Source organism: Temnothorax americanus, unplaced genomic scaffold, assembly GCF_048541705.1.
Source record: "Temnothorax americanus isolate GAGA-0224 unplaced genomic scaffold, ASM4854170v1 Scaffold18, whole genome shotgun sequence".
Taxonomy (NCBI): Eukaryota; Metazoa; Arthropoda; class Insecta; order Hymenoptera; family Formicidae; genus Temnothorax; species Temnothorax americanus.
Window position 1 is genome coordinate 3,179,196 of NW_027509318.1, and position 16,449 is coordinate 3,195,644.

A 16,449-nucleotide genomic window follows, 5' to 3' on the forward strand; every position below is an offset into this window, starting at 1 on the left:
TACACGCACATGCATTAACAAGTGAGCTTCTTCCTTGATATTAATAGCATGACCACCCGCGTGTCGCGCATCATTATACACCGCGCAGCTATTATTTAACGGCTAATTACTCTATACATATTATGTCTCACATAGAGAATCGACATTCTTTGAGACAGATTTGAAAAATCCGTTTATTCGTTTGCAACGATTACCATCGGAATAACTCCAGATATTCTCAAATAAATCCACTATGCAATCAATGTGTATGCATGGTAATAATTATTAATTATAAAATTATTCTGAAATGTGTAAATACATTGGGATATTATTGGGAGTTTTTACCCTGCGCTTCATTTTAATGGACTCGCGTTCAATCGCATGGATATTAATTCGTCAATATCGATAATAACTACACGCAATCAGGCAGGTGTAAAAAAAATGTTGCGGTCATACGAGAAGCAACGTAAACCATCATCTGCTTTGTGTGTGTGGGTGTATATATATGTGTCTTCTGTTTCTATTATAAACAAATCCTGTTTATCGGACTCGCTTAATACGACAGACAGGGTGTATGGTGTATTCGCAAACATCATTCTGTAGAGAGAATATACTCGCATTACATAAATTCTGTTTACCCTCCTTAATCGATAGACGTGCAAAGTAGATGTGAGCAAGGTTGCGAGCAACCGAGTAAATTTTGCGGTGTATTTCCACAAATAAGCTGCTCATGGCGGTGCAAAATCCGATTTTAAAGCAGATGATGTTAATGCATAAGTAACAGTTTTTTATAATAATTTTATTAAATTTAGTAGGAAGATAAGCGTATCTTCTCTAAATTATATTTGAGCGTATACACTATTATATATTCACCGCATACGTATATAGTACTATTTTTGGAAAAGAAGGTTTCATTCAAGTTTTACACGAGAAATTGAATTTTATCTTGATTCACACCACGCGTGCAAATGTAATTTTAATTGCAATTTTATTTTCACAAATAAGATACGAACGCTTTGGTACCAAAACGTGTTAATTTTGTCGGGCGCAATTTGTGATTATCTGAGCTATCTCGCTGACAATCGACAGGTATTTTTCATTAATCCAATCCCGCAGGATTGACATCGCGTGGTATGCTTTGCCACTGCGCGAAATTCTCGTCCACCAACGCATTTGTTGGTTTGCCGAGTTTCGGTATGTCTTTTTTTTTCTAGTTTTCCTCGTTTTTCGCGAATTGTCGCGCTGCAGCTCGCACTCGCAATAAATCACCGAAACTGTGATCGTAACAAAGTTCGCGCCATTCGATTCCGAATTTAGGCGAATCTCAGTCGAGAGTTTGCAATATTTCTTTCAGAACCTTCTGTGATATTCCCACGCATATTGTCAGTGCGTTTACGTTAGATTTGCAAAGTTCAAGTTATCGCGCAGTTTCTTCCAGAATTGCGCTTAGGGCATTATCTTTAACTTCGTCGTACTAGAAGCGAAGATATAAAGGAAAGCTTCTCTTAAGGAGGCTCTTACCCGGCTGCTCTAATCAATGTAGCAACCGAAAAATTATCATTAATAATTGGTTATAAAATTATCGGAAAATTAAATAAAAAAATAAATAATGATTTTTACATAGTGTAAGAGTAAGTTATATGTTCTATTAGTGTAAATATTAAAATTTATACAATAAGTCAGTTGACTACGTCAGTGCTAAAGAGCAGAACATGCGCGTGTCACAACGTCGTCTGTAGCAGTCTGCAGCTAAGTGAGGTGTAGCCGTGTAGCGTTGTAGCGAATGATGCGATGAAGAGATGGAGCCAAAAGAAAGATATAACGTGAGAATGCTGAGAGGGAAAATGAAAGGAAAATTCGCGAAAATAAAGGTTGTCAATGCGCGAGAGAATAATTATGCCGCTACCATACAGCGCAGAGAAAAGACATGTGCAAGTGAGGTTAGAAACTTCGCGCTATTTTGACACTCGGAAGATCATTCGCCTAACCTGTCGTACGTCATATTAAAACTACAATATCTTTTATAACTCATCGTCAACACCAAGTTTTCTTCTTATCATTAGAAAGATTATTATTTTATCTACACGTCCGTGGTTTTTTGTATACCTGGGTCGCAAACTTGCCAAGAAAATACATCACTTCCGGTAAAAATTTTAGTGTTTACCATATGCCCTGTGTTAAAAATGCGAATTTCAATACTGATATTTTTACAGTTTTTATCGTCAACCTATGCTCAAGTTTTGGGCATCGGTCCGTTGTGGTTCACTTTACAACATATATTAATTTCATAAAGATCTGTCATATTATGATCGAGGTAAGAGCCTCCTTAACGTAATATAAAAGAAATTTTTTGAATAAAAAAAATGAAGGATTGAAAACCAGACTGTCAACGTGAAAGAAAAATATCTTACAATGTACAATTTGACAATATAGAATGTACAAAACAAGATACAACTTCCTATTAAAATATTTCTATGAAATATTATGTATCGAAGTATGCAAATTATCTTATCAGTTAATTGGTATAATTAGAGTTTCTACGTTTTATAACTTTAATTTATTGGATTGTGATACTTTTTGTAATTTAGTTAGTTAGTTAAGGATACTTTATTTGCCCCAAAGGGGCCTTAAAGGGCGTTTTTGTGGAACGTACCCAAACCATTCCATCCGGCGTTTTTAAAGGGACGTACCCAACCCTGTACAAACTCTACCACCTCCTCTGATTCTATACAATACAATGCCATACAAACCAAAATCAAACCAAAATCAAAATCAAAATCAAAATCAAAATCAAACTCAAANTCTTAATTNTCNNNCAATCAACNNTTNAAATCTTTTGAATCAGAAAACTAATCCACCGTCCCAAACCCTAATTGTCTTTGTCGTGAATATTGTCCGGTCATATTCTCCTCCAACCGCCTCTTTCCTCCTCCCACTTCACCTCCCTTCCGTTTATCCACATTCTTCTATTTGTTAACACCACTGCGTTGCCCCTCGTTCTTTCCTCTCTTGCTCTCTCCACCATCTTATGTCTATATGCTCTCTCTTCAAGTGTTAGTTCCTCGTCGACGCCAATCTCCCACCTTCTCCATATCTCATCACATCTTTCTATCACCTCTTCCTTGTCCTCTTCTTCTTCTAGTTCCGTGAAAATTACAATCTTACCATCCACACCAGTCACCTCCCATGCTTTTCTTATCGGTATCTCTCTTCCTGTTACCTTTTCCATTATCGCTTCCAGCATCTCCCTTCTTTCTTTTGGTCCTTCTCCTGCCACTCTCCTCCAGATCAGATTCTTTTTCCTCTTCTCAATTTTTTCTTTTCTCTCTCTCTCTTTTTTTCCTTCCTCCTCCCTCTCTCTTTTCTCTCTTCTTCTTCTTATCTCCTCTTCTCTCTCCTCTATCATTCGCCTCGTCCTGTTCCTCTCCTCTTCCTGTTCCTTCCTTCTGTCGCTTTCCGGCGGTCTTCTCCATTCCTTCTCGCTCTTCTCTCTTCCTCCGTCTCCTTTTTTCTCTGTCGCCCTCTTCCTTCCTTGGCTATCTTGTTTAGCTTCCCGATTCTTCTTGCCTTCACGACCATTATCCGTCCCTTCCGTGATCCTTCCCCCTGAGTCTGTCGAACCCTCGCTCCAATCCCTTCCCCACTCCTCTCTCCACCCTTCTTCCCCTCGTTCTTCCTTTTCTTCCACCATCCTCTTCTCCTCCACTTCCAGTTGGGTTTTTAGCTTTCTCAGTTCCTCTTTGACTTCCATTCCCGTTCGTATTATTTCCTCTTTAATTTCATGCCCGATTTCCCTTAGCTCCCTCGTAATTTCCTTGATCCATCCTGTCTCTTCCCTCTTTCGCGCCGCTGTCTGTACCTCTTCTTTGTCTGCCACTGTGTACATAATGAATTATGTTACTTATTGCGCTGTCCTCCTTCTTTCCTCTCTTTGTAAGCCCTAACCTATCCGCCTTCTTGCCCCATGATTCATCTCTTCTTACTTCTATTCTTACCCCCTCTCCCCCGCTTCTTCTATTTTTTCTTACTTACGATTTTCCTCCATTCTATTCGATTCCTTTCTCCTTCGCATTTCGAACCTACTCTCTTATTCTTTCCGCGATATGCTCTTCACCTGCTCTGCGTTGTGCTTACAGTCCACTTTCTCGTATTCTTTCTCTTGCCAGGCATGCACCGCCGCTCTGTCGACTTTCAGTCGTGCCACCCTATCTCGATCGGCCCTCTCACTCACCGCGTTTCCACCGCAGCGACCTGCGCCACTTCGCTCACTCTCGTGCCGATGTCACTTGCTTTCCTGTCACGCCTTGTCGCCCCGCAGTAGTGCCAACCCGCTCTTTTAGGAGGGGCCGGCACTCCGCGCCGCCTCGGCGATCCGCAGTAGTGCCAACCCACTCTTTTGGAGGGGCCGGCACCCCGCGCCGCCTCAGCACCGAACAGCCTCTGTTCCACGCACGTGTCTCCGCTTCCGTGGCTCGCGCATGCCCGTGCTCCCCGCTTCCTCTTCCCTTCTCCGGTCGCCTACCTCAATTGCGTTCCTCCCTCTTCTCTCTTCTTCTCTCCTTCCCTTGTCTTGCTCCGTCCTAACCTCTTTTCTTCCTCGCCGTATTTTCTTGATTTACTTCCGATTTTTCTTGCCCTCCGGCCTTTCTTCAGTTGTACGCCTTCCTCTTTCCTTCCTTCGGGGTTCCCTTTATTCTCTCTTCGTTCCTTGACTCCTACTCCGCCCGTCCTTTCCCTTATTCCTTCTTTCCTTTACGGAGCACCCGTCTTCCTTCCTTACCCAACCGGAAGTCAGTCTACTTTTTGTAATTTATATACATGATTAAATGCAATTTTTTATATTTATATAACACCAATCGCGTTAATATCGTGTAAATAATTACACTTGCATATCGGGATAATTACGTCGGTCGTATATAATATTGTATAAGTGTATATTTAAACAATAAAATTTATAATTATAAAATTATTTAAGCATGTAATATATATATATATATATATATATATATATACACACACATAATTGTGGATTTATTACTTATTTTTAAAATCTTTCTGGAATTATATATAATTATAAATTTTATGATCGAGAGAAATGCCGTTGTATTTAATTCGCTGTCGTAATTACCCTGATTTGTCGTAATTAATGCTCTGTCAATTATCTTCTTTATATCATAATTCTTTCTCTCTTTTGTTAATAATTTACAAGTGCATTTACAAGAAAAGAGAACGAAATCAATTTTCGATTGTTTTCTGTCCGCTCAGATTATGCTTTGTTTAAAACGTATTTATACTGTTTATAGGAACAGTTGATAAACATATTTACAAGTATACGCCTTACAATATTATACAGTCGTATTAATTTTTTGATATGTAAAGTTTTAAAAGTATGATTTCCACTTGAAGTTTCAAAGTAATGCGTTGCACAACACGTATCTCTTATTTGATTCGAGAATTGGGCTAAGAGTCTTAAAACAGACAATCCGACTTTTATCCGCCGGCTAATGGGCACACGAGAAAAATATAAAATTGAAAGAAAGAACAATGCTCTTCTACATCGATCTGCGAACGGGGATGAAAGAGGAGCGAAAAAATGTATCACGACGTGAATCTTGGCCACGAATGGCCCGGATTGTTTCAAAATAATCGTTTGGACAAGTTTGGACGATATCCAACTTTGAATCACTGAACATCTTGGTTTCCACAAAAATGCCGATATTTATTTTGTATCAATATTTCAGAAATTATACGATTATTTTCATTTACAATGCACTTTCGTTTCCTGTAACGGTAATAATGAATCAATACATCGCTGTACATACGTGCGATGTTTTTAAATGTTTTTTTTTCTCGTTTTTCACGTCGAAAAACACACTCGCGGTAAATACGCTTGCCAAGTCATGGATTCATGGTGCGGGTGTATGCTCTTTACATCTTTTATACTACGCATATGCCACAGCTGGTTTCGCGGAGGCGATCGCTGAGAAATTATATCGTTTCATGTATTCAAAGAATTTATTTTACATGGACTGACTTATATTTTGTCTCTGATTTATATAGAATGCTTCACATCTTTTGATAAAAATCGCCGAGAAACTAAGAAGAAAAATTATTACTTCACTCGATTACATTTTACTATATGCGTAATGTACTATAATTCCAAACTTTATTTAACAGAATTAATTTATAGTTATATAAAATTTTTAATTTAAACAATGAAGGTATACAATTAGTCATAAAGTCATTGAATGCGTCGAAACCTTTGAAGCGGCCTGTGACGTTCAGCAAAATTTTCGCGAAGGAAATTTCGCAAGGGACAATCGGGAGAAACGGGGGATGTTAGACGTTCGAATGTATTGTACATTGCTATCGTATGATATATCGAGCTATTGTAATCGTATTTAGGTTGAATGCTAGATTCAGTTCGATTCGAGACAGTATTACAAGCGCGCGTGTATCGATTTATCAGTTGACTGATTGACGTTCTCGCTAGACACCACGTTGTTGTTCCTCATTGGTGTGCGTGCACCACTGTCAACACAAATTCTCGCACTCCATTAGTAACAGCAAGTCAAATGTTTGCACGCAAGCGGAAACCGCGCGAAAATGTACGTGTTGTATTATGCGGGTACCGTCGTCGTCGATGCTCGCTCAAAGCATTCGCTTTTAGAGGCCTTTTTAGCGAGTGATTTCCAGTCGTGTTAAACACGAAGGTGCGTGCTGCGAATGCAGCTCTGAAAACGGTCGTAACTATTGAGATTCTACTGACAAGGGAACGGTCGAAACTGTCCCGATTTTGAATGGGCTTTGAATATGTTGTAGAGCATAAAAAAATATTAAACCCATATTTTTTAGCTGCTTATCTCAACGTTTAGGGACTGAAACAAAATAACGGATTTTTTCATTTTTAGCGAATATCCTGAAAATATGAGGTACTTATATGAAAAAATGTTTTATATAAAAGTTTCATGTTTTATATACATGAGTTTTATATATTTTATATTCTTTATAACGGTGTTTGGGGGATTGCCGTTGTTGTATACGGTGTGGGGTTAGACATCTTACCCCCCTAAATACCGTTCGTGACTGTCATGAGACTTGATGTCAGCTCTTTCTGACAAAGAATAGGCTCTTGAAAATTTGTACCTGGAAATCCCTGTAGTAGGAGGAAGTTGTCATGTCGAATTACGAGAAATTGTAAATACAGCGAGGCAATCAAACACACAATGATCGGTATAATAATTGGAAATTTCAAAGAACAGCTGGCTCATATCGGAGGCATTGAGTTGCAAATAATATTGGTTTACATTCATTAACCGAGTTTCGGTCGGCATGGAAGCGGAAGAGCGTTAGGAGGCAAGGTGTAATCGAGGAATTGGCGCAGATTATCTATACATCACGCGGGCATACCGTTCGCGATGCCTGCATTATTCAGAATAAGCAGCTTATGACGCTATAGAATTTCGAACGTGTGCCAGAAGAAGAAGCTTAATTCGCATTTGCCATATCCGTTTATTGTTTAGCAATCGAGTATATATCTCGTTGATACTTGATATCTTTCGCTCGGCGGAGTACGAAAACTGGCACGGAAATGCATTTCAATGAAATTATCGTCGGGAATTTGAGCGTCGCCAGGCGCTTCAGGAAGGCATTCGCGACGAACACAAAGAGTAGTAAGAAATATAAATAAGGATGCGGGGAAATGATACGTAATAAATGTGCAATAGGTATCTCGGTATAACGCGTCAAATTTAAATACGGATTTTTTTGATGGACGAATTAGATTCCTCGACAACAGAAATTTAATAGAAAGATAGATCTCCTAATTTCTCATATTTTACTTAACATCGTTGAACATTTAAGTATAAATTTTGATGTTACAAATATAACGGTCAAATCTTAAATTGGGTACTTTCTAACAATAAGCTTCATTGATTTTCGAAGCAGGAAAGATTGGGAAAATATTGCATGTTCTCTTTGGTGGCTTCCATGTTTAACTTGATAGATTGTAGAATTTTGTTTTGCGTAGTGTTCGACGAGTGTGATTTATCGAGTATCTTTGCAAATGCTCTCAAATATGTCTATGTTACACGTACTAATGATGTTTAGCTAAAGGCTTGAAATTTGAGTAAAAATCCTCATTAGCGAGTACCGTGCACGAGGCCATTCATTATTTGCATAGCTTCAGTCAAGCGGTGAGCATCATTATTTTTTCAACCGCTCTCTATATTATCCAGATTATACAGGTCTATGTATTATTCACATTTTCAACATCATAACACATATAATAACGCGTAACGTATAAAAATAAAAAATAATCAGAGGTCTTCTTACATCGATCGATTTGTTATTAATATTAAATCATAGTTAATTTTTTACTAGCAAAAAAAAGAGGGTCAAATTTATAGAAACCATCTCTTTTTATGATTTCACATTGCAAACATAAAAAATTATTTTGAATATGCATCATTTGTATTAATACATATTATTATGTCTATTTTTTATTATTTTGAGAGAAGTTCTAGTTTATCCTCGCCACTCTGTTATATCTATATGCCACTCTATAGTATAAATAGTTCATTCGACTTGCATCGCTTACAAATGACGATAATAATCTCATTCACGTAATTATAATTCCTTGTCGCCAAAGTTTCAAACGGATATCAGGTAAATGCTTACACCAGAAAATTGAATGGAAAAGCATGTCGGGAAATATATAGTCCAGGACTGGATTATCCGCGCGCGACAGTCCTATAACTCTTCGTCACACTGAAACGCCGCTTTCGTTCAGATTCCCTGCATTATCTTGGGACGGGCTGCATCGAAATGGAGCTTACGCGTGCATTTATACGCGATAGCAGCTACTCGATGTAACTGTTTGTACGTATAAAGTGATTCAGAATTATCGTATACTCTTTCCTTCTAAAAAATTTTTAGATTTATATAAATAAATGAAACAAAATTGATGCTGTTCAAAGAAAATTGTGAGACGAAGATATGATGCGTGTACAGAAAGGGTAATAGAATATCTAGAATACTTTTCGTAAACATGAAAAAGAATTGGACGATATACTTTTGCTTACTTATATCGTATGTAATGAGTGGAAGCAAATGAGTATCGCCGTAACTATAAGTCGCTTCTAGCTTGAATAAATTGAATTACATTTTTCTTAATAATATAATGATTAAGCATTGATTAAGCATTTTGCGTTCAATTTATTGAAAGTAACTTTCTAAGTCCTGAATTTTTTCTTATAAATTTTGTTTATAAGAAAATATTACTGTGTATAATCCTATTTTTTTTAACGCGTACTTCTAATTTTTAAATATTTATTATTGTTCAACGAAATAATACCAGCAATTTACTAATAAAAACTTTTGGGGTTCAGTAACTTTTTTGTAGGTATTCACAAATTAGAATTAGATGGATAAAAGTTCTGTATAGCCTTTTGTACTTACGCGCATATGCCTGTACATACCGTCATAAGTAGAGTACGCGACCATGATATCTGCATAGGCGGGTATAGTGTACGTAGTTCTCTTACTATCTGTCTCATGCATGACTTTCACCCCTTTGTCCAGTTGCATCCCGCGGCATGCCTGCGGAAAAGAAAAATGCGCGAGTGAGCGACGATACTAGAGTTTCCCGGCATGGCACGTAAAAGATGCATGGGATCCGCGACGGTGCAAGATTTCCTCCATGCAAAAGCGTTCCGCGAATTGTTTAACATGCTTCAATGTGGCGTCGTAATTCGATTTGCGAAATTATTAAAACATTCACGAAACGAGAGACGTGCAATACGTATACATGTATGGGCCTCAATCGGCGAACATACAATTCCGATTTTCATTTACGTTACTGTAATTCTTCAAAGTGTTACTTATACATATAGAGTATAAAACTGAATAATCTATATCTATATCTTTCTCGCGTTCCAGATTCTCGTTGTTAACACGGAAAAATCAATATGCAACATGAGTCGTTAGCGGCTGTTTAATTAAATAAACATGAAACTACATAAACATGAAAAAGAGTTGCAATACAGATATTATAAAATATTCAGTCCTTCGGGAGCAATATTCAATCCGTAATCGTAATATCAACAAAAATATCGGAACATAATAAACTGTTAGATTATTAATTTCAATATCTCCCGTTTCGACTTTTGAATCGAACGCACATTCCTCTCAATCGCACGTACTAAAACAATTAATTAATCCTTATTTCGACAATCTGTTCTTCTAACGCAGACAAGCAAATGTTGTTTACGGAGTGCTGCTATTTTTTAAAATATATTTTTGCTTAACGTGTAACATATAAATTATTAAATTAATTTTTGATAACAGACTTATTTAATTATTTCAGATTTAAATAACCGATACACGCGTATTTTTGTGTTATTTAAATAGTAATTTACACTATATTAATGTCAAAGACTTGAGAGAAATTGATATAAGCTACAGCTTCTGTATTCAGCAGATCTTGTTTTCTCTGACGAAAATTGTACAGTTACGGTAAAAACGGCGCTACGACCGTTTGATATATTAAAGAGCTAAATATTTAATGGCCAACAGTCAAGTGCTGCAATTACTTTTCTTTGGAACGGTAAACTGGTAATAGAACGTACGAGACAATTACACGCAGATCTATTGATGTTTACAGCGTCGTTAACGAAAGACGAGCGACTCGAACCGAAGCGCAGCAAGAAATATCGAGGCTACTTACTTGAGGCTGCCGTGGCTGCACACAGCTTTCAAGTGTACAGAAAATGGCCCGTTAGTTTCGATAGATAACGCAGCCAGAATTTGTGCGTCCATACAATTTACATCGCTCGCAATTTACAATAATCTCATCTGTATATAATTTCTGTATTATAACTCTCTATCACATCTCTATCACGTTAACATTTCATATGGGTATCGGGCGAATCATTAGCTCGCAATTGATTATAGCCGCGTTTACATAGAAACAAATTGGTTAGATATATGTTTATACGTTGAGAGAGGATCGAAACTCATCCAGATTTGCTCTCGAAATAATCGATTCGACCGACTTTGGCGTGAGTCTAATAATAAAGATAATTGAGTCTTGCGAATGATTACCCATTTTAGGCTTTCGAATGCACGCGTGCGCATTTGAGACCCGAGACCAAATTATTAATCATTTCGATCGTTACGAGCGCTAACTTTATCGCGCTCATTTATCCCCGCTGCGCTTTATCTTTGGGATCATCGATCCTCTAACTCTATTTGGGACGGAAGCTGTAATTTCGAAAGATATCCAGTAAGTTGGTCTTCCGGTCTTTTTTCTTTTGTTACAAAGTAAATTACAATCATTGTCGGAATAGTTGTTCTTGATGGATCGTCCCCGAACTATCTCCGCAATTTTGTCGCGACTGATGATATACCAATCGGCGATTTTATATGACCGAAAGCTACTTACAAGTCGTTTTTATGAAGATATGCAGGAATGAATTTTCGCTTTTTTCTGATATTTGATAAAATATTTCTGTTGCGTTTCATTTTTTTTCCACGATATTGGAAATTAGATTTTCCTATATACAGGGTTACCATCTTTTCTTTAACAGAAATTGAGACTTTTAATTAGAAAGAAGGGAGTTTAATAACTGGAAACATTTACAAGTATGCATAGTATCTATGTTTTATCTTTTTATTAGTATGGTTTTTTATTCTAATATTTATCCATTTTAGTGACATGTAGAAAAATACTTGCTCTGCACAAATGCGTTAGATGATGAAATGTTCAAAGCGCTAGATATACCTATAACAATTGATAAATCACATAGCTTCGCGTTTCCTTTACATTTTTAAAGATATTTACCTATACTTTTGATCAATACTGATTATCTTCAGCAGAAATATTTAGTAATATCGGTTTTCGGAACATTATAGTTCCTGTTTACATGCAGAAAACAAAGTCACAAAATGACTGTCAAAATAATTTAAAACTGCTCTCTAAAAAATGGGACATTCAGCGTCCCAGCTGTCATCCTGTCGGGACGTAGGACAAATATTGAAAAATCGGGACGAGTGGCAACCCTGCCTGTCTGTATAATAATTTATTAACTTCAGCTACAACCAGGAAGTGAACTTGGTCTACAAAAAAATTCTTAAATGCCACTCATACCATACACTACTAAATTTATCATTCACACATAATGTATTGTACAGTCTAACCAACTACTCTACTTTCTAACCTTCTATATATATAATTCTCACTTTTTTTTTTTACTAATTTTTCCTTATAAACTCACCAATATCTTTGTTTTGGTGGTGTCCAACTCATCACTCCATAATCTTACTAATCTTTCCACACAATTTTTACCTAGTTTAATAAATCAATCCCTAGTCCAGCTATACTTCTTAACATAATGGTTTAAGTCATCCCTCCTTGAAGAAAATTGGGCTAAACAGGACATAGGCGATAGTGTAAGAGCTCTGATAAGCCCTGCCTGTGTGTATAATTCTAATGTCACATAATCGTACACGTCACCTCAGATAAATGTGATTGTATAGCTCATATCTCACAATGAAATTATATCGTCTATATCTTTTTTTTCTGTCACTTGAATATGTATACGCGCGTACAAATGTCACGCGTGAATATAAAAGCGGATAATAACATGCGTAGAAGAACGCGTGTTTCCACCATTTAAAATATTCGAGCATTCGGCCGACTAAACATTTGCACATCGAGCGGGCGCGGAAAGCGAGCATGACGGAAATGCTCGCGGACAAAATAATGGAAAGGAGAAAAAAAATGGAAAAGAGGGGAAAAAAACAATTGTATAGAATATTGCGCGACACGAATAGCTCCGCTCGCTCGGCAGTTTTTAATTCGGCCGGTGGCCGAAATCCCCGAAACGATGCACGCCGCTCGCATTACTTTGGGAATTATGCAAATAACAGTTTTTGCCACCGTTCTTTTTCTCCGGCGAGGATGGACGGGGAGTAATCTTAATTACTTCTGCATTTCTAGCGCGCGAACAGTTTCCATTACATCGCAGAATGCACATATTTCATTGGCTGCGCCCGCTAAAAACCCGACGGTGCACTAATGTGCGCGAGCCCGCAAATCCCTCGGAGATCGTCGTGAGGCAGATAAATGGGGAGTGTCTCTAAATGGAAAACGATCTCGGTAGGATTATGCCCGGAGAAAGAATTAGATCTAGCGCGGCATTGTTGTCGGAATTACACCGCGGCTGCGTCAACCTGATGCATTTTTGAAACGCGGATGATCGTCGCAATTATACGTCATCCCCCGTTGCGACACGAGGGTCCTATTTACAGTTGACTCCCTCTTTCCGTGACTCTCGCGGAATGGCCATCCATTCTGGTATCATCAGTTTCGACGTCGTCTATTCTCATCCGTTAGAACACAATTACAGAAAAATCAGAAGAAAACTTTGCCATTACAGTCTTAATGAAAAATACGCGGGTAATGGATATCGATAATGGGTATTATAACCCTGTTTCTTAGAAGAATTAGAAACGGTGAAACGCAAGTTAAAATTGTTAAACTATCTCTCCCGTCTTTGAATAGCGAGTCAATCAAAATCAAGAGTTATCAAATATTTGATTATATTTGATAAACTCTTAACGTAATAGCAAGAGCGATATCCATGTCGGTTATCCTGATTGGAAAAGCGAAACAAATTATTTTACAAAAATTGACATACAGGAGTAATTGAGAACTATCGTTATTTGTTTTACTCTTATATATATGTCGTCTATTCCAAATCAAATTTAAATCTATATATACGAGTAAAACAAATAGCGATAGTTCTTGGCTACTCTGTATGTCAAATTTGTAAAATAATGTAATGATTTTTTTTCGTTTTTCCGATCAGGATATAACCGACATGGATATCGCTCTTGCTATTACGTTACGTTACGAGCGCACGGAATATACAATCGCATTTAACTAAATTTATATCTGCCGCGCAAGAATATTGTATATCAAAACCAACCGCGCGGAAAACGTAATAATCTTTTTTTTTTTGCTCTCGCGTTTTGTTTGTCCCTCTAACGTTATTACAATACAACTAGATTTTCGTGAAACACAAATGTGGCCAATGCAAAAATCATAGGAATGATTCTACACGATACGCATTTTTTATTAGGTATCTTAAATAAATTATCTACCGGGTAATTTGAATGTGCATCAAACTTTGATTCACCACGAAAACATTCACACCGCAGTACACTTATAAATTTAAATAATATAAACCAATATAATTGTAGTAAAAGTATTTGTGCGAATAAAGATTTTGATATCTCTGCGAGTCATTTCGCCAAGGCAAACTATGAAAAGAAAGGTATTCAAGTACCTGAGAGCCGCGCCTATCCTGGAAAGCACAATTAACTTCAACACCAGGCTGTACAATAGCCTATATTAACCCATAATTCACTTCACATGATCCGTATAAATCTCTCGCGAATTACTCAGCATGTAACATCGCTTAGACAGTTCATTTGGGTCGATCCATCACTTGGGCGATCGTCCGCAGTGAATGAAAGTGGAAAGTGGCTTCTCTTCTTCGCGGAATCGCTCATTGTTCGCCGCGAACACACGGGTGGCGTATACGTACGATTCATCGGCTCGATTCTTGTACATGCGGCAGATCTGTTAGATAGGCGTACCTGAATGAAGAACAACTTCGGTTTCCCGGCCAGGCTGGAGCATCGATCGCCCGTGAAGGGAGCCCACAGCATATCGACTGGGTACAGGCTGTCGGTCGAATGCAATAGACCCGATTCGCCGTGTGACATTGCGACCACGATCAGGCAGTCGGCATCCGTGTGGTCTTCCGTAGCGGCTTTAATGAAAGGATTAATTAATTCCTCGCGGTGGACGCTAATAGTCGTCGGACGCGGTCTGGCCTAATAGCCTGTGCACAAACAAACTATGTCGAGGTGAGATTGTGCAGATACTGTTCGCTGCATTGCGAATTTCCTCCCGGCGCGGCGGGTCGAAAACGCTATACGAACGGCTGTACGTGCAGCTTCCGGGTTTGCGCGACGAGGCATTAAAGGAATTAAATGAAGTTTCCTCGAAGCAAAATTGCACCAAGTAATTTATTATTAAGGCCCGCTAAACAAGTTGTAATCGTGAATCATGAGACAGTTAAGAATTATATCTAGCTCTTTTTACGATGTACATTGAAAGGTAAATGAATTTTCTTGAATTGCGTTATATGAGAAGTAAAACTGAGAGTATTAAAACAAAACATTTTATTCAGATGACGTGCCAGTAAGTGGAATGCTTTTGTCTTAAAAAAAAAGGAAAAAAAGAACAGTATATACAAAATCATCTCAGCAATTATAAAACGAATTGCTTTTATGGAACAGAATATAGGTCGTACGGTCCGTTTTCGTTTTTAGAGAGCATGAAAATAATCAGTCTTTTTTCCGGCTTCGGTTAAATTGGCTTTGTGCTTTTGAACGCTTTTGTGTAGGAGATTAATTGCGAATAGATATATAAACGTTCATTTTATAATAAATGTCGTTTATATGTCGCCTGCGTGAAATAAAAATTTTTATTACGCAAAACCAGCTATGTATTATTCTCTCTTTCTTTTTTTTTTCTCTCTCTCTCTCATCATAGCTTTATAATTTTTGTGAAGTCAATAAAATGGTCAGAAATTGCATTTTTTTCAAAACAAAATCGCCGGAGACACGTATGTAATTTTCGTGACGGTTTTAATGGAAAGATTTATTAATTCCGCATATCTAGGATAACAACATCAGAGGTTGTTTATTATAATGAACATTATGATGTTCACAGCAGGTATCAGTGATTACATCGCTGTGGTTGTTATTTTATCAGAACGAAATAATGGTAAACCGTGTGAAAGAAGCAATATTTTTTTCCCTTCTCCATGTTGTCGGGGGAAAAAAAATATAAAACTACACGTAAACAATAGAGAACTTGGTGGATATGCATAAAAAATTCTTTTTATGCCACCGTATGCACGTATACCGTTGTTGTATAACCGTGCAGTATCGTGAACGTGTAATATTTTCAGATATTGCCGTTTTTACTATTTCCATCGTTTCCATCGTGTTATCAATCTTGTTTGTTACGATTCTATTTTCTTAGTGGTTTGTTTGATTTTTATTATGACAGGATTCTTTTCAGCGGCTCATTTTACTCTTTTTCTTATCACAATCAAATTGTATAAGCGAGATTCACGTATCTCTAAATTTTATAGCGGAATCATGAATATGCAAAAATATCGCCTAATATAACGTTGTGTAACAAAAGAAAGCACATCGTTTACGTATTGGGAATAATAGGTTGGATTATATCAGTGCTTATTTTTCTTTCCGTTATTAATTACTTATCCTTTACTGCACATAGAACAAACGCTTTAAAATATAATAAAATGTAAAATATATATTTCTTTTAGTATTACTTTATGAAAGCTTCACGAATTTAATCCTTTC

General features: G+C 37.4%; 3 protein-coding genes across 9 annotated transcripts in view; 1 reads left to right on the plus strand and 2 right to left on the minus strand.

Annotated features, from left to right (window-relative positions):
- Window positions 1-16,449, plus strand: part of LOC143896247 (alkaline phosphatase) — a 178,288-nt gene that overhangs the window by 87,127 nt on the left and 74,712 nt on the right. The window lies entirely within an intron of this gene.
- The window catches only part of LOC143896251 (caspase-1), a 112,311-nt gene that overhangs the window by 3,665 nt on the left and 92,197 nt on the right, over window positions 1-16,449 (minus strand). For all 5 annotated transcript variants that reach the window (XM_077403967.1, XM_077403966.1, XM_077403968.1 and 2 more), the window contains 2 exons: window positions 14,644-14,819; window positions 9,459-9,579 (listed from right to left, as the gene is read on the minus strand). In XM_077403967.1, coding sequence (XP_077260093.1) covers window positions 9,459-9,579; window positions 14,644-14,819 — 297 coding nt within the window. The remainder of the gene's footprint in view (window positions 1-9,458; window positions 9,580-14,643; window positions 14,820-16,449) is intronic.
- LOC143896250 (uncharacterized) lies at window positions 2,815-4,768 on the minus strand. Of its 2 annotated transcripts, none has more exons than XM_077403963.1 (2): window positions 4,012-4,768; window positions 2,815-3,855 (listed from the first exon to the last, which is right to left on the minus strand). In XM_077403963.1, exons 1-2 carry the CDS (start codon window positions 4,049-4,051, stop codon window positions 2,879-2,881), a joined length of 1,017 nt encoding a protein of 338 aa, XP_077260089.1. In that variant the 5' UTR covers window positions 4,052-4,768; the 3' UTR covers window positions 2,815-2,878. The 2 variants fall into 2 exon arrangements, with proteins under 2 accessions (XP_077260089.1, XP_077260090.1); XM_077403964.1 differs by having other exon boundaries at window positions 3,925-4,768.